At 39.1% G+C, this 17,182-nt stretch overlaps 2 protein-coding genes across 8 annotated transcripts in view; both read left to right on the plus strand.

Annotated features, from left to right (window-relative positions):
* dennd5a (DENN/MADD domain containing 5A) overlaps positions 1 to 11,210 on the plus strand; it is a 33,636-nt gene extending 22,426 nt beyond the window's left edge. For all 6 annotated transcript variants that reach the window (XM_086287818.1, XM_086287821.1, XM_086287820.1 and 3 more), the window contains 13 exons: positions 56 to 187; positions 459 to 611; positions 721 to 808; positions 899 to 986; positions 3,829 to 3,957; positions 4,475 to 4,596; positions 4,683 to 4,828; positions 7,440 to 7,558; positions 7,649 to 7,830; positions 8,083 to 8,165; positions 8,950 to 9,073; positions 9,414 to 9,582; positions 10,037 to 11,210. In XM_086287818.1, coding sequence (XP_086143944.1) covers positions 56 to 187; positions 459 to 611; positions 721 to 808; positions 899 to 986; positions 3,829 to 3,957; positions 4,475 to 4,596; positions 4,683 to 4,828; positions 7,440 to 7,558; positions 7,649 to 7,830; positions 8,083 to 8,165; positions 8,950 to 9,073; positions 9,414 to 9,582; positions 10,037 to 10,220 — 1,719 coding nt within the window. In that variant the 3' untranslated portion in view covers positions 10,221 to 11,210. The remainder of the gene's footprint in view (positions 1 to 55; positions 188 to 458; positions 612 to 720; positions 809 to 898; positions 987 to 3,828; positions 3,958 to 4,474; positions 4,597 to 4,682; positions 4,829 to 7,439; positions 7,559 to 7,648; positions 7,831 to 8,082; positions 8,166 to 8,949; positions 9,074 to 9,413; positions 9,583 to 10,036) is intronic.
* Positions 11,211 to 12,238: 1,028 nt separating this feature from the next.
* sinhcafl (SIN3-HDAC complex associated factor, like) lies at positions 12,239 to 17,080 on the plus strand. Of its 2 annotated transcripts, none has more exons than XM_086287834.1 (6): positions 12,239 to 12,375; positions 13,488 to 13,649; positions 13,925 to 14,024; positions 14,111 to 14,225; positions 14,810 to 14,963; positions 15,071 to 17,080. In XM_086287834.1, the coding sequence occupies exons 2-6, from the start codon at positions 13,522 to 13,524 to the stop codon at positions 15,246 to 15,248; spliced, it is 675 nt and encodes a 224-aa protein (XP_086143960.1). In that variant the 5' UTR covers positions 12,239 to 12,375; positions 13,488 to 13,521; the 3' UTR covers positions 15,249 to 17,080. The 2 variants fall into 2 exon arrangements, with proteins under 2 accessions (XP_086143960.1, XP_086143969.1); XM_086287843.1 differs by having other exon boundaries at positions 12,242 to 12,375; positions 14,813 to 14,963; positions 15,071 to 17,070.
* Positions 17,081 to 17,182: the final 102 nt, after the last annotated feature.

Below are 17,182 nucleotides of genomic sequence, written 5' to 3' on the forward strand. Positions count from 1 at the left end.
GTGACATGAGCACACGTTATTGTACTCGCTAACTAAATCCTCTCTCTTTCATCAGAAATACATCCAGGAAGCCAGAAACTTGGGCACAACCATCAGACAGCCTAAACTGTCCAACCTGTCACCGTCTGTCATCGCTCAGACTAACTGGAAATTTGTTGAAGGATTGCTAAAGGAGTGCAGGAACAAGGTTTGCCTATCACCAGTTTTTGGTTTCACAGATTAAAACTCATCACGTATAAAACTCAGTTATGATTGAAGTTTGGGATGAAGCTCTCTTTGGCTACTTTAACGCTCTTTAAATGCTGTTAATGCAGTGTTATTTAGAGTTATGACCAATTTTCAAAACATAAAAACCCCCCAAAAAAGCATTTTCTACCTACACGAATCGTCTGTTTTTAAGGTATTTCTTTCGGCTGCTCAGAAACAAATATTAGGTTTGAATTGTTGTCTCTCTGCAGACCAAACGTATGCTGGTAGAGAAGATGGGGCGTGAGGCTGTGGAGTTGGGCCACGGAGAGGTCAGCATCACCGGTGTTGAGGAAAACACCCTGATTGCAAGTCTCTGTGACCTGCTGGAGAGGATCTGGAGCCACGGGCTGCAGGTTAAACAGGTCAGGAAAGAAAAAGAAATGACTGCAGTCAGCATGCACACCTGTTTTAACATACAGTGCTCTTGGGGGATGTGTAGCACTAATGCCGGTTTTCTCTCTTTCTTTTAAGGGTAAATCTGCCTTGTGGTCCCACCTGCTGCACTACCAGGACAGCAAAGAGAAGAAAAATGCAACCCCAGGTAGTTTAGGGCCTCCAGGTAAGAACAAAAATCCTTTCGGCTGATGATCGCAGTCATTTAACAAACCGATGGCTTCTGCTTCAGTTACGCTTCTTTCTTTTACTCCAGGGTTCATTCATGACACCGAGAGACGTAAATCTGACGGCGGCGGATCGGTTATGCCTCCCCTGAAAATCTCCCTGATCCAGGACATGAGGTGAGGCATCTGCTGAAATGTGCACCTCAGCGAAGGAATAAAAGAGGAAATCATTTCATGCTCAAAGTACTCAAAGATGTTCTGGAAATGGGCACCTTCAGACCAATGTATTTTAGACTGATACTGCCCCCCTGTGGTAGACCATTGAACGCAATATTGTTATTATAGCCCTATCATAATAATCTGGGCTGATCCTGTGTATCCTCATGCGTACAAAATTCCAATGTCCTGAAATAAGACACACATAAAACTTGCAGATTTCACTGTGGGGTTACATTATTACTATAGTCTCTCCAAACAAAATACTATAAAACCAGCAGTATTTGCAGGAATACCATTAGTTTAATATAATAGCATTTATATTTAGAGAAGGATTTTCTTATGACTTTTACGATATAAACAAAAGCATGAAGTAATTCTGCTTAAATGCTGTGATGTTATTTTTCTAATCAGAATTTATTTATTTATTTTTTAATTCCTACCACTGCACTGAACATCCAGATCCACCTCTGCTATGCATATTATAACTGTATGTTTTAGTTAATGATAATAATAACAAAATAAAGATAATTTGTAAGCTGTTAGAAAAATCCAGGATTGCAAAGGTCCAGAAAAAGGCAGTACAGAAAAATTCAAATAAAGTACAAAATTAAATAAAATAACCTATAAATATGCATCCCACATAATTATACAGTTCATATATACATGTGTAGACTCTCATATTAAAAACAAAAAAGGCATAAAGGTGAGTATTTTGTCCGTAGTAGTCGTGTTATACAAAAAGCAGTTTCACCTTTGTGGAGCCCGTGAGATATGCGACTGCATAGATGGAGAGAGGACACGACATACAGAAAAACCCTCACTGATCACCATCCCAGACCCTCAGGCCAGCCTTGTTGCCCCAATTTGATCAAAATGTTGTCATCTGGTCTATTCTTTTTAAAAACCAAGAGTTTTAACATCATCGACAGCTCTATATCTACATGCTTCAACATGCATGTATGTGTGTGTCTGCATCACTTTCGTCATGTTTACCCACCATAACCAGCCAGGGTTGAGGAGTCTGGGGTTGCGTTGTTTGAAGACGACACAGCGTAAGTGTGTGTGTATGTGTAACAGCGTGTTACTTCCAGCCTAATTACCAGACCTCCCGCCAGTCTGACTGAGTGGAAAGGAGAGGAGGGGTCAACTTGGGGCACAAACATGCAGCTCGACTCCGCACTGGTGGATGGAGCCTCCTCCGCATTCACGTAAACGTCTGACGGCACAGTCACAGACACGGTGGCAAAGAGGCAACCACCATCATAATACTTCATTTAATCCTAACAGGGAGTTAATCTCACATTTTTAAAGCTTCGCGTGTGTTGCAGTGCGTTTAATAATAACATTTCATGTAGTAGGTGTTTCCCACTGTTGCTATGGCGATAACGAGCACAGAAAACTGGGTTACTTGACGTGATTGGGCGTGGAGGGTGGAGACTGGGAGGGGGATGGAAGGTGGAGAAGAAGCGCGTATGGCACGGGTGGAGTGGAAGGAAATGTGTCTGGACGTCAGAGACGTGATAGTGGCTCGGAGCGATGGCGCGGGGGCGAGACGGCCACGGCGGAAACATCACATGGGGCGAACAGAGACAGACTTTGGTCTGTGTGTAACAGCATCAGTTACAGTTTTATTTACACAGAGCCAGGTCACAGCATCTCAGGATACTTTGTATTTAATTATCTGTCAGACTGGGAAAGGCAATGCTGAAATTTTTTCAAATTTTATTTTTTTAGTTAATTAATACAGCCTTTTCATTTGTCATTTTCTTACAATGTTGATAGATTAATATTCTTTTAGGGTGCTGAAGCTTTTTAAACATCAACATTTGTTTATATCTGCTTCCTTCTTTGAGTTGAATTGTTGAATCTGAATCTCTTTAAGAAGATTCTGCATATAAATGTGCAACAACTACGTGAGTGTGAACTTTGGCTACATACAATCAAAAGGTCTGTACAGAGAGCAAGAATGCATTTTTGTGTATTAGCTATTTAGCTTTCTATTCACTTAAAAAAAAAAAAAAAAAAAAAAAGTCGTCTTATAAAGAAATGACTGGAAACATGATTGGACTGAGCAGGAGGTCTTCGGCCTGATATAAAGTATCTCTTATCTGGAAAATATGTAGCTACACCAGGAGCCTGGAAACATTTGTCCATTGCCCCCAGACAGTAAATCATCAGGCGATGGCAGCTTGGTTTCCAGATTGGTGGAAATTAATTTAAGTTTACACAGTTAAATTTAGACAACACACTTGTGTGTTCACCTGTATAAATCCATTCATATCACCTTGGTTGTTCCACTGAGAGCAAACAAGATATATTCATGTCAGATATCAGACTTTTAGTTCTTCTTCACTCTTTATGTGCTTACACGCCACTCTGCATTTAATCATGAATTATTATTCATCTCTGGCTCTCTTCGTCCTCTCACTCCAAACCTGTCACGGCAGATGGCTGCCCTTCCCTGTGCCAGGTTCTGCTGGAGGTTTTTTCCTGTTAAAAGGGAGTTCTTTCTTCCCACTGTCCTCAAAGTGTTTGTTCATTGGGATTGTTTGATGGTTGGGGCTTTCTCTGTATTATTGTAAGGTATTTATCTTACAATATAAAGCACCTTGAGGAGACTTCTGTTGTGATTTGGTTCTATATGAATAAAATTGACTGGAAATTGTTGATAATATGTTGAAGTATTGCCTATCCTTGCACTTCTGTGACACTGCAGGAATCTAATTTTTCTATGTCTGATATCTAGCATCAGTTCTTCCTCCCTCTAATCTCTAAATCTGTTGTTATTTTTTATTTGCAGGCACATTCAGAACATAAGCGAGATTAAGACAGATGTGGGCAAGGCCCGAGCCTGGGTTCGTCTCTCTATGGAGAAGAAGCTCCTTTCCAGACACCTGAAGCAGCTGCTTTCAGATCACGAGCTTACAAAGTGAGCAAAAGGACACAAACAGCAGAGTTTATATGTGCTTCCATTTATCGCAGGGTCACTATTTGTCAGAACAACTGCAATAAGTCACGCTGATGCAGATTAAAGATCTTTGGATTTGTTTTTCTCCCTGCTGTGTGTGCTCATCTGACCTTCTTTCTTTGTTTTGTGAAGCAATGTCTGTGTCATATGAAATGAAGATGTGATCTAACCATTTATAATGCATTAAGTCTCTTGAAATTTCAGAGCATCATGCTATAGTTCCCCTCTCCATAAATAATTCACAGTTTTCTTCATAATTGATATCAGAGTACTAAAGTGGGTCAGGGGATTTCTGTCTGCCTTTTATTGACCTTACAGTGGTATTTATTTCACCTAATGCTAAACAGTGTGCACGTTGTCATCCATTTACCTCAAAAATGATCATGTCTTGTGCTTGTATATACCAAGGCATTATTATCTTTTAATTGTAATCGTAGCAGAAATTATTTAATTTCTCTAACAATCTTCTTCTTTTTAGGAAACTATACAAGCGCTACGCCTTCCTGCGCTGTGACGATGAGAAGGAGCAATTTCTTTACCACCTCCTGTCCTTTAATGCTGTGGATTACTTCTGTTTCACCAACGTCTTCACAACCATCAGTGAGCCTGACCCTGTACTCCATGAACAACCAGCTTTTATGGATTTCAGTTCATTGTGTAACCTTTGTTTTCCCTCTGCCTCTCAGTGATCCCCTACCACGTGGTGGTTGTTCCGAGTAAGAAGTTGGGTGGCTCCATGTTCACAGCCAACCCTTGGGTGTGTGTTTCTGGTGAGCTGGCGGAGACCGGAGTCCTGCAGGTCCCCAGAAATACTCTGGAGATTACTTTTGAGGTTGGTATTAATTCTCCTATAAAGGCCAATTCCACTGCATTACAACTGGGTTCTTAATTGGATAATATAGTATGTAAATTTGCAAAAAAGTAAGTGTTGCAATTAGGGAAGAAAGCAGCACAGATGGAAAGAAATACAACTCTGTTACTAACCATATTATCTAAATCGATGGTTATCAAATTTGGACCCCAGGGACTTGATATCAGCTGATATCTGCAAGCAATAGCTGAAGGGTCTACAAAGTAATCCACTTATAATATAATAAAACAGTGGTCTATCATTAAAAAGTGCATGTATACAAATGTGAACTGCACTAATAAAACAGTTATTGCTCTCTCTAGTAGAAGCTGACCATCTGTCATAAATAACTCATCAAATGTAATTTCTCCCAAACTGTTCTAAGTGCTGTGTGGCCTGAGTAATTGGCAGCAAGCATGTGACTCAAAGGCAAACCAGCTTTATCTGGATTATAATGATGAGTCCCTAGAAACTCTCCCTGATGAAAGACCCCTGGGCACACAAACTCTGAGACTTCTGATTTAAATTGCTTACTCTAGGAAAAATGTCCAGTTTCACAGCACTTCATGCTAAAATCAATCAGTTGTGCTGCTGGATGAGTTGCACAGGTAACAATTTGACTGCCATTGTTTTCTCTGCCACACTGTTTTGGTGAAATGGTGTTTTTGTTTCAAACGTTTCTCCTCCAACTGTGCAAAGAAGCCAGAGATGTAAACACAGAGTTGTTCAGCTCCACTTCAATAAAGATAGACACAGGAAATATTTCATACCTCGTGCAATGACTCTTCACATGCAACACGTTTTTCTAGCAAAGAATTATCTGCTCTCTCATCTCGTTAGCTATATTTCAACCCTGCACTGTGTACTACACTTTACACTCTCTGTATACTCAGTCACTTTAATGCCACCTGACATTTGCTGTGCTGGTTTTTATTATATTTAGCAAGCGATTTTTATTCTGATTGATTTTTCTTTATTTATATTTTTAAGCTTATTTACTTTATTGTATTATATTCAGCTTTTTTATTTAAAATTTTACTTAACCTCCTGTATTGTAGTCACACCTTGCCTAGTACTAGTCGAACGCCCTTTTGTCTGCAAGACTGTCTTTAATCTTCATGGTATAAATTCAACAAGGTGCTAAAAACATTCCTCAGAGATTTTCCTCCATTATGACATGATAGCATCACACGGTTGCTGCGGATTAGTCAGCTGCACATCTCTGATGTGAATCTCTCGTTCCACCACACCCCATATTTGATTGAGATCTGGTGACTGTGGAGGCCGTTTGAGTAGTCAGTTTAAGTGCATTTTACAACACAGTGGTCCCTTGTTTATTGCGGGAGTTACGTTCTAAAAATAACCCGCGATAGGTGAAATCTGTGAAGTAGCCAACTTTATTTTTTTTAAATTATTATAGATGTTTTAAGGCTGTAAAACCTCTCACTACCTCAGGTGCCTTTGACGGTGCAAAACGTTTCATTGACATTGTTGTGTATGTTGGGGAGAACACTTACAAACATACAGTACAGCACTTCAGAGTAACACTGCTAGCGATCGAAGATTTATGTAAATTTGACAAGCTGAACGCATTCTGTACTGTAAAGGAGACGTGGCACAGAGGAGACTGATTAAAAATGTGGTGTAAAAAAATTAAAAAGCATGCAAATTGCACACAAAAAAACAAATCTGCCAAACGACGAGGCCGCAAAAGGTGAACAGTGTTATAGTGAGGGATCACTGTACACACTTTGTATCGGGGTCAATATAGAAAATATCCTTCTAACTATTATACCACCACCAGCAGCCTGAACCACTGATACAAGTTTGGATGGATCCATGCTTTCATGTTGCTCGTGTCGAATTCTGACCCTACTATTTGAATATTGCAGCAAAAGACTCATCAGACCAGGCAACATTTTTCCATTCTTTTGTTGTCTTCTGCTGCTGGAGCCCATCTGCTTCACAGTTCGACATGTTGTACGTCCAAAAATCACTCGTCTGCATACCTTTGTTGTAAAAATATCACTATATGACTTATTAATTCCTCCTTCTCACCTCAAATCCGTCCGGCCATTCTCCTCTGACCTCTGGGGTCAATAAGGCTTTTTCACCCACAGAACTGGTGCTCACTCAGTAGTCTCTCTTTTTCAGACCTGTGCTCTAAACCTTGGGTTGTTTAAGAATAACCCATCTAGTAGATCAGTTTCTGATATGCTCAGACCAGCAGAAGTCTCTTAAATCATCTTTTTAGCCAATTCTAATGCTCAGTTTTAACTTTAGCAGGTCATCTTGACCATGTTTACTTGCCTGAAAGCATTGAGTTGCTGCCATATGATACTTGGATATTTGCATTAACAAGAAGTTCTGCAGGTGTAGCTAACAAAGTGTGTATCATTGAGTTATGTTGGATTATTTAAAGTGGTTTGATATATATTCTATTTAATGTTCTGGCTTCTCTAACACAGGAATTTCATGTCTTCTGGAAAAAAGATTGTGTATCTTATCTTAGAAACTCTGTAGTCTAAATGTGATTTTTTTTTTTTTTTGTTTGTTTGGGTGTTTGACATTAATCTGGGTCCTTCTGTCTCAGTGCCAGAACCTGGGCAAACTCACCACAGTGCAGATGGGTCATGATAACACAGGGCTCTATGCGAAGTGGCTGGTGGAGTGTGTTGTGGTCCGCAACGAGATCACGGGGCACACTTACAAGTAAGCATTACTGCCTGGTGGAAAAATGAACCCGATACCGATTTGGCCAGTTGGTTGTCAAAAAATCGACTCGGCGTGCTCATCTCACAGGTTTCCGTGCGGCCGCTGGTTGGGGAAGGGCGTGGATGACGGCAGCCTGGAGAGGATCCTGGTGGGAGAGCTGATGACCCCCAGCTCGGAGAACGATGAACGGATGTGCCGCACACCTCCCATGCAGCAGTCCCCGGGAATGATGAGGAGATTTGTTACCATCTCGCCAAACAGCAAACCAAGTGAGTTTGTAGAGCGTTTTGTTCTACAAAGAACAAAAAAAAACCCCTTTGATGTGGGATTTAGCTGTTCCTCACCTGCTAATGATTAAAATCTTGCCTTAAAAAAAAGAAACGACCCAAAAACGCCTGAACGAGAAAACACAACGACAAATTGTTTTAAACCTGGATTGGGAGTTACCGTCATGTGTCTGCTTGTGTTGTCTCTCAGTATCTTTGTTGAACTTTTTTTTTTTTTCTTCTTCTTTCATCCAGAGCTAAACACAGGTCAGATCCAGGAGGGAGTGGGAGAGGCCATCAATGGGATTGTAAAGCACTTCCACAAGCCAGAGAAGGAGGTGAGAGACGGCAGTCTAGACAGGCCCAAACATGTACTTCTATTATTCATCACAAATGGGGAAAAAAGCAGCCGTCTGCTCCGGTGGCCCCAGCCCCCCTCAGTAACTGTTCTGCCTGTATTATAGTTCAAATATAAAAAAGAGGGATTTGTGCTGGTTTTTTTTGTTTTTTTTTAATGATCTTATTTAGCTTATTATTATTATTTTGACCTAGAGTGCTGTCTGTTAATTTTCCTCTTCTGGAGGAACTAAAATAGAACTTGAATGTTGATAATTATTACATACTCGGGCAGGTGGAGAAGGAGAACTGCAATTGAAGATTTTTAAAGTGTGTTGTAACTTAGCTGCTGATTACAGGCTTTAAAAGTCATTCATTATAGTTTCAAAGGATTTTTTTTTTACTGGGAATTCCCCTTCACTTTTGCTCTACCTCCTTAACACACCAACAGAACAATAACGTTGAAGTCTGCTTTGTATTCTCCCGTGTGTCCTACTATACTGTGTGTGTGTGTGTGTGTGTGTGTGTGTGTGTATATGGTCTCTTAGTTTAATGATGATTTAAATGTTTTGGAGTTCTCATTCATTTAAATATGACCACAGAGAAAGCTGTGGAGTAATGATCCTTTCCATTGTCTGTTCCTGCAACATATTTGGAAGGTGGTTTGGCATTTTAATGGGATAGCTGATCCATTAAATTGGCATTTTCAGGAAAAAACAGTCAGCAATTTTGAGGCAACTTGAAACGAGCTCTAAATGCATGCATGTATTTTTGCTCTCTCCACAGAGAGGCAGCCTGACCCTCCTGCTCTGTGGGGAGTACGGCCTCGTCTGGGCTCTGGAGCAAGTTTTCCAGCACGGTTTCAAATCACCGCGACTCTTTAAAAATGTCTTCATCTGGGACTTTTTGGGTAAGGACTCAAGCTTGTACTTGCATCCTGCATAACTGAATGACAAACGGTAAAAAGCCTGTGTCCCAATAAAGAACAACAACCAACTGCAGTAATCTGCAAAGTACATTGTGGTGTACGAGTACTTTGGAAATGTCTGTTGATGTTGATCGATTGTTACTCTATTGAAAAATGCTTTAATTTCAAAGAGGCCTCACTTTTTTTTTTTTTTTTTTTTTTTTTGTTAAAGTAGACCAATGTTTTGCTGTTACCTCTCAGGTGTAGTGTGTGTTTTAAATACTGTTAAAAACTGTTAACTGAGTGGTCTCCTTTGTTTTACAAAAAAAAAAAAAAAACACAGAAAAGGCACAAGTTTACTTTGAAAGTGCTGAGCAGCGTGAGGTGACCCCGGATGAAAACTGGCAAACCAGAGTGCGCCACTTCTGCCGCTTCATGCGCGCCATCAACAACGCTCCCAGAAACATCGGCAAGGACGGGAAGTTCCAAATGCTCGTCTGTCTGGGCGCAAGGTAGGAAGGACCACGTATGCTGCTAATGTTTCATCTAAAAAGAGATAATACACATTAATTAATAAGAGTAATTGGGCCCATCGACATGTGACTGTGCCAAAATTAGAGAGGTTATGTTAGTTTGGCTTGTTAGCGTGTATAAGCGTTAAAAGAAAACATCCGCACAAAAGATGAGATGAAAAAGTCCATAAACTAAATAAAGGACTCAATAAACATTTAGAACACTGTTAATATTCTTGTGGACAAAAAGGAAGTTGAGTGTTCAAAGTGGATGCAATAAAACTTCTTAGTGAAGCTCGAGACATAAAACAGTCTTTGCTGATACACTGATGTCAGGTTTTAAGCATAGTGTAATGTAGTTTGCTTTTATTCCACCACAGCTTGTGATTTTTATTGAAAACTGCATCACGTGTTAAGCTACACTGTTAACTCCACATGTGTCATCTTTTGTCAGGGACCATTTGCTCCATCACTGGATCGCTCTGCTCGCAGATTGTCCGATCACTTCTCAGATGTATGAGGACACTGCACTGATTAAGGACCGCTCGCTGGTAAACGCTCTGATCAGAGTACTGCAGACTCTGCAGGAGTTCAACATCACCCTGGAGGCTTCACTCGTCAAAGGTGTTGGCATCTAAAGCCAAACCAGTTTCCCACCCACTGGACTTGACCAGGACGATCACTGGGGACCACTAAAAAGAATAACTGAACCTTTTATATGCAGGAACAGGCTTGAACAAAGGAGACTTTCTGGCTTATATTAAAGCTACTGTTAACATTTGCCATATATTAAGTGCAATGAGCCTTTCCAGATATGTTGTTATTTTTATCCTTGACGATGTTGCCATTAGATGTTTAAAAATATGTTTTCTATTACGAACCATGATTTACACATTATTGACCTACTTGTGCTATAATGTTTTACTGAAAACTGAATATTTTCACCGTTATCGTGAACTGCTGGCGACGGCTATATTTAAGGGAAAGTGGGGGATCAAAACTGTTAATATATTTTCAGAGGGGGGAAAAAAAAACAGTATTATTTTGTTAAATTGGTCAAGTTGCTTGCTCTGTTATCAACTCCGAGTTCAATGTCATAACGCAGAGCTTAGAGCAAATGATGTGGATGTATGCTTTGTAAGTGTGTGTATGACAGGGAAGTTTGTAGAGCGTTAGGTGATTCACCACGTGGGCTGTTACATTCAGGCCTTTCCCTGATAGAAGTACAAGTATGCAAAATCTTTCACAAGGAGCACCTTCAGCAGAGATGAAGATCCTTGGTGTGTGTGTGTGTGTGTGTGTGTGTGTGTGTGTGTGTGTGTGTGTGTGTGTGTGTGTGTGTGTGTGTGTAAGCCTGTATTCAGCGATTAAGAAAAGTAACCCCAAAGTTCTCCAAGAGATGCTCGACCCTGCTTTTTGTGCGACCTGGATCACAACTACAACCTTCATGCTAACACCTCCAACCAGCCCCTTTCTCCTGCCATCATTACAGCTCTTACACTACATTTGCTGTTGTCTTCTGCAAACATAAAAAACTGTGATTATCTGAGTAGGCTTCCTGTGATGGGAATGATCTCCTGCTTCCCATGTGAGGAGCAAAAGGACTGTCTCCCCCCCCCCCCCCCCCCCCCCCCCCCCCCGTCGTCTCCTGATTTTTATTTTTCTTCCTTCGCATCATGTTTTCTTGCTATGCAATATCCACAAGAGAAATTAAACTCCCTGTAAACTCCATATCAGGGCGTCTTGAGATGGTCCCAGGCCCTCCTCCGTTATAGACATTTCACTTTACTGTGCAGAATATGTGATGGACTTCTTACCTGTGCCAACAACGTCTGGAATGACTGTGTTGTACCCATCTGTGTACGACCTGACACACAAGCATCTTGGGAGATATATATTTTTGTTTTCCAATACAGTTGTACATTTATTGATATAGCGGTGTAATGTAGTGTTTACTAAGTGAGCAGCAGTGTACAGTGTAAAAATATATTAAGAATAAAGCCTCTGTAATGCATTCAAATGGGTGATTTTGTTTTTCATTAACACATTTATATTATTTGCTCCAGGAGCTCTGGAGTTTTACAAGCTGCTAGAGAAAAACTTAAATATATGAATTTGGGCTTTAGAAATTAGGTTTTGTTTTTTTTGGTTTTTTTTTAAATGAAATGGCACATTTAACAGAATTGTTGATTAATCTAATAGTGATAATAGTATATATATATTTTTTAATTATAATTAATTTATTTACTGCCCTGAATTCAAGTAAAGTGCTTACAGTAACTAAAATGTGCAATAAAGGGAAGCTTAAATGCATATTTAGATGTATAATTTAGATGAATGAGCTTTTTAGGTCCTGCAGTCTTGATTTGATAGCTTTTAAATGGCTGTTGTACATTCATATTTCCGCTGAATGCCTTTTCTCGGCTGAGAAAATGTAAACAAACTCTTTCGCGCCATATCAAAGAGGTGTTTTTCTTTAAAGGCTTCGGCCATGTGCCTTGTGGGATTTTGAGTTTCAAGACAGTCCGTTCACATCTAACAACGGCACAACGCCTCGCTTGTTCACTACGCTTCCCAGAATTCATGTCTTCCGGCGAGTACGCGAAGGGGTCAGCGATTGGTTGGAATCAGGTTCAAACCCAACGGCTGCACGCCTTATATGGTCATGTAAGCTCTGCGTTTTCATTCCGGTTTTTTATGCAAATGTATTCTAATGACCAGCTGTATGCAGTTGTAGTAAGAGCATGCGCAGTGCGGGAAAGGAACACGGCGAAGATTCAAAGTTTTTGTTCGGTAAGTGCAGTCTTATGTCTCTTCCACTGATATTACATTTATGAGATTTTATTTATTCGTTATGTACGTGAAGAGTAGCCGTAATGTGGTGCAGTGGTGACCTGACGTGTGCTTTTCCATATGTCACGCGCCAAACGTTTAAGACTAACAGTCTCGACAATGGGGATAACGTGGAAGTGAACGAGAGCGTGGCGTGGTGCTGGTAGCGAAGTAGGCTAGCTGGAATGCTAAGGGCTAACAACAATGAACCATATTTGGCGCTCTAGCGGGCAAAAGTTTGAATTTAAAGGGAAGGATGTGTTCGTTGCAACTTTTTGCATTTTGTTAAAATTTCAGTGACATTCACTAAATGCAATGAGTTGATAAGTATGACTTATTTAGAGATGCGCATTTTAACGAATAGCACGGTAGCTTTTTGTTTGTTCACTTCAGAAAGCGCCGCTTACAGCCCGCTTTTTGTTTCGGATTCCCAGCGCACACCAATCTCCTGATAAACAACGTGTAATCGCTCGCAATCTCACTTTGTTAACGTTTGCTAGATAGTAAAATATATAATCCATGCAGTGATGTTTGGAAAAGTGGTATTAATGCCTGCTACCGAGTGTAAAACGCTGCTCGTGTGACGTCCCCACGTTAACCGAGCTGTGCTTGAAAGTTTAAGATCCCGACTCGGACCCGCATCCGCGTGGATGATCCTCAGATCTTCTTTATGTGATAAGACGATCGATAACATGGCGATATAGCGTGCGTTTAGTGTTCGCGCTGTCTTGTTTTTGTTTTGTTTTTTTGGTGTTTTGGTGTTCCCGTGACTTGACTTTAAATTCCTCAACGTTACGGCTTTAGCCAAATGTAGTTGGGCATTTTCAGATGTTTGCGCACTATTAGTTTTATGTTTCGATTAGTTTAAAAAAAGTGATTTCTTGCAGGATTTATTATAATTGTGAGGTTGTGGACGGGTTTTCCTAGATCTGTATGTGTGCGCGTGTAGGGACCGCCCCCTTTTAGCAGTAGAAAGCACAACTGTCTGCAGACATCCACGGTGCTTAGAAAAGGTGGGACTGGGACAATTACCGATCGTGTGCTCATATTTTTATTCCTCCTTCCGTTTTCAGGATTTTAACCCTAACACCGACCAAGAAATAGACTATGTTTGGCTTTCACAAGTCAAAGATCTACAGGAGTAACGAAGGCTGTTGCATCTGCAAGACCAAGTCCTCCAGTTCTCGATTCACAGACAGCAGTCGATATGAGGAGACATTCAGGCTGTGTTTTGGGTAAGAGCTCGCATTTATTCATATTGAATTATCTGTGCATTCGTTTTTTTGATTTTTTTTTCTTTTTTGCATACTTTATTAATGACTCATGTATTTTTGATTTTTTTTTATGTGTGTGTGTATGTGTGTATATATATGTGTGTATATATATATATATATATATATATATATATATATATATATATATATATATATATATATATATATATATATATATATATATATATAATTTTTTTTTTTTTTTTTTTTTTGTGTATTTTTTTCTTTCTTTGAAGGCTCTCTGAGGATCGTGTTGGAGACATCTGCAACGCCTGTGTCTTACTGGTGAAAAGGTGGAAAAAGCTGCCTCTTGGCTCCAAAAAAAATTGGAACCATGTAAGTTATATCCACTTATTGGTACTGTTAGTGCATATTTGTCCCATTCAATGGACTGCTGACTTGTTGTGTCTAACCTAATTCAGGTGGTGGATGCAAGAGCAGGTCCAGGCTTTAAGGTGACAAAACCCAAGAAGATAAAAAATGGAGATGGGAAGAAGAAAAGCAAGCTAAAGAAGCTGCACAAGTTCAAGAGACAGAGTGAGTCATTTTAAAAACATTAAACCGTGATCTATTCTTAGTAATCTTGACAGATGCAGAATACATTTTTCTTAGCCCTCAAACAACTGATTTTAAACACTTTAGCTGCAGCTCATTCTCACTGTCCATCAGTCTTGGGTTTGTTATGTTTGTCTTCTCTGGCTAATTAAAAGCAACTGCTAGCATCATCTGGTGGCTGTTTGGGTTAGGGCACGCTGTTTAGCTTCAGGCTCATCTCAGGGCTGAAAGTTAATTAGAATTAATTGCCAATTTGGGTGCTGGATAAATGTCATTCACTGATCAAATTTTATTTAAAAACTAATAATAATATAATCATGTGTAACTGTGTAGTAGGACAAAAAAAGCAAATTCATTCCTCTAAAATCCAAAAAGTGATGACTTGCTGTCAAAAACAGTCATTGAACCATGAAGTGTAAAAGTTTTGATCAGTTTTAGAAATGGTGGCTAACTTTCTGCTAAATAAGTGATCGGTTAAATTACTGTCTTAAAATATTTAGAATTCAACAGAACCTTACCAAACAAATGTAAATATGATAATATTTAATATATTCCCTTTTCCTAAGCAGACTCTGATGCACACAGCACGACCTCCAGCGTGTCTCCTGCCCAGTCTCCCAGTTACAGCAACCAGTCAGATGATGGCTCAGACATAGAGTCCAAGCAAAGACGCTCAGCTCCCTCTATCTTCTCCTTCTTGGACCGTTCCTACTGGAAAAGGCAAGCTACTCGTTGACTACACTGAAGAAAAAAAATTTATATCTTTTTCAAAACGGAAAAAAAGATTAAGCATTGTTTAAGTAACTTTTCACCTTTTAACTTTTTAGACAAAAGGTGTGCTGTGGGATTGTCTACAAGGGTCGGTTTGGAGAGGTGATTATTGATCCCCGGCTTTTCAAGCCCTGCTGCAGTTCCAAAAAACAGAAGACACTGACATCGCCCACGCAAGTGGCCACACACTTGCCGGACACACAACACCCAGAAGACATAAAAGAAACCTGGTGAATGCTATTGTTGTTGTTGAATTTCCCTGTTGGGGTTATCCATGGCATCCACCTGGATTTGTCTCCAGTGGTAGACCTCTCATTTCTGCTCCTCCTCTTTCCCATAGACAGTTATGTAGACCTTTTTTCCTTTGTAATATTCCTTTTTATATAGGTATTTTTTAAGATTTTTTGTAAAGAATTGATTTTTCTTACTTTCCTTCCTTTTTATTTTTTTATAGAAAGCACAAATGGGGAAAAAAAACCTTAAGGGCATTAGTGTTATTTATAGGATGAGGAGACAAATTTTGCTAAAGCTCTGCTTTTGACTCTGGATTATAATTTTTGTTTTTATGACATGATCATCCTTCTGTAAATACTTTGTCACCTTTTTTATACATATCAGGATTGTTTTGTTTTTCATTAGTTGTCAAATTGTGTGTAAATGAAAGACACCAGCTTTTTTGTGAGTGGCGTGACTTCAACATTTTGCTATGTTTTGTCTATTAGTGCAAATGAATCTTTGAATTTTTGTTTTATTTTTTATTTTTAATACAAAAATGGCTTTTTCCTGACACCGGGGATCACTAGTATAACTGTTCTTTATCGATTTAATGATCTTTTAATATGTGTATATAGATGAGAACACGTAATCTTTGGACATGTATACAGCTTTAGCATGCCACAAGTTTGAAACACTCCATTTTAAATTTGTTCAGCAGTGTGTGCACATTAACTGATAGATGTGGTTCGACCATGCATGCAGTACATCCCTGTTTGTTGCTTTTTGATTTTGTTTTTTAGTGGATTTTGTAAATACAATATTTTGGCTGTTGGAACATCGAAACTTTTTTTTTTTTTTAAACAATAACAGGAATAGAAAACCACTACGTCTGTTTAAAAAAGAAAAAAAAGAAAATGCTTTTGTGTGTCCCAACATTGTTAAAACATGTACTTTAACAACAAGAAGAAAAGAACGGGCTTTTTTACCACATGTTCACATTGTTCACATCTCTTTGATCATATACATTTCTCTAAACACAACAGTGAGCAGCAACATTCCTCCTCCTGTGTGATTCATCTTTTGAAGTTGCTTTACATTTTAGCTCCCATTATCACCATTCAAAAAAATTGCTTTTAATGAAATGTGTTTGTCATGGCTGCAACTGTCAAAGTTCAAACTATGCAGACGTTTTGAATGTGAGAAGTGCTCTGGGGCCGTCCGTCGCTTTTGCTACTTCAGGTGTAAAGCGATGGATCCTTGCTCAACCAAAATTGGCTTGTGAAAAGCATCCATTATTTTAGCAATAATGTTGCATTTTTTTTCTAATTGTCCTAAGTCATTGTCTCACAATCATTCTTGTCTTTGTCATGTCAAAAATAATGCTCAGATTGCAGTTTTTTGCCATACTGTCTCAAATTAATACTGCAGTGATAACGGTTGCTTTTTTTTTTGTTTTTTTTACATAATTATAAGTGGTCTCAAACTAAAAGAATTGACAGGCAATGCTCTGTAAAGTTGCTTAATATATTATCTTCTGCGGCAGGGTTGTTAAATGCTGAACATGTTTATGATTCTTATTAAAAGGAGAAATGCTGCTTCCTTTTAAGCTGGAAAATAAGCTTTTTTTTTTGTCCTTAGGGAGTTGCCATATTTTTTAAGAGGTACATTTTGGGATATCAGATGTGCCTTAAAGAATTATTTGATCTTTCCGTTATGGTTCTTATGTAATTTATGTTTATTTATTACAAAAACTTTTGTAACTGAAATTTTTAGATAATTGGTGTAGAGCCTTTCAGAAATTTTGTGCGCTTCCTTTGAACATGCAATGTATGTTTTGTTTTGTTTTTTTATACTGTACCACAAAGTAGTTCTGTATTACAATAAAAAAAAAATAGAAAAAAAAATAGCGGCCTGTCATATTTTTCTGCACCAGCAGGTGGTGGAAAAGAGCT

The sequence above is a fragment of the Aulonocara sp. 'chitande type north' Nkhata Bay genome, linkage group LG1, assembly GCF_057382095.1.
Source record: "Aulonocara sp. 'chitande type north' Nkhata Bay isolate Kocher_YH1m ecotype deep benthic linkage group LG1, A_spYH_male_GT1.1, whole genome shotgun sequence".
In the NCBI taxonomy this organism is placed as follows: Eukaryota; Metazoa; Chordata; class Actinopteri; order Cichliformes; family Cichlidae; genus Aulonocara; species Aulonocara sp. 'chitande type north' Nkhata Bay.

Bases quoted from the DNA above. Each gene is read 5' to 3' on its own strand.
- sinhcafl (XM_086287834.1), top strand. From the start codon at position 13,522: ATGTTTGGCTTTCACAAGTCAAAGATCTACAGGAGTAACGAAGGCTGT. The intron at 13,650-13,924 runs GTAAGAGCTCGC...CTTTCTTTGAAG, and splicing joins ACATTCAGGCTGTGTTTTGG to GCTCTCTGAGGATCGTGTTG. The intron at 14,226-14,809 runs GTGAGTCATTTT...CCTTTTCCTAAG, and splicing joins GCACAAGTTCAAGAGACAGA to CAGACTCTGATGCACACAGC.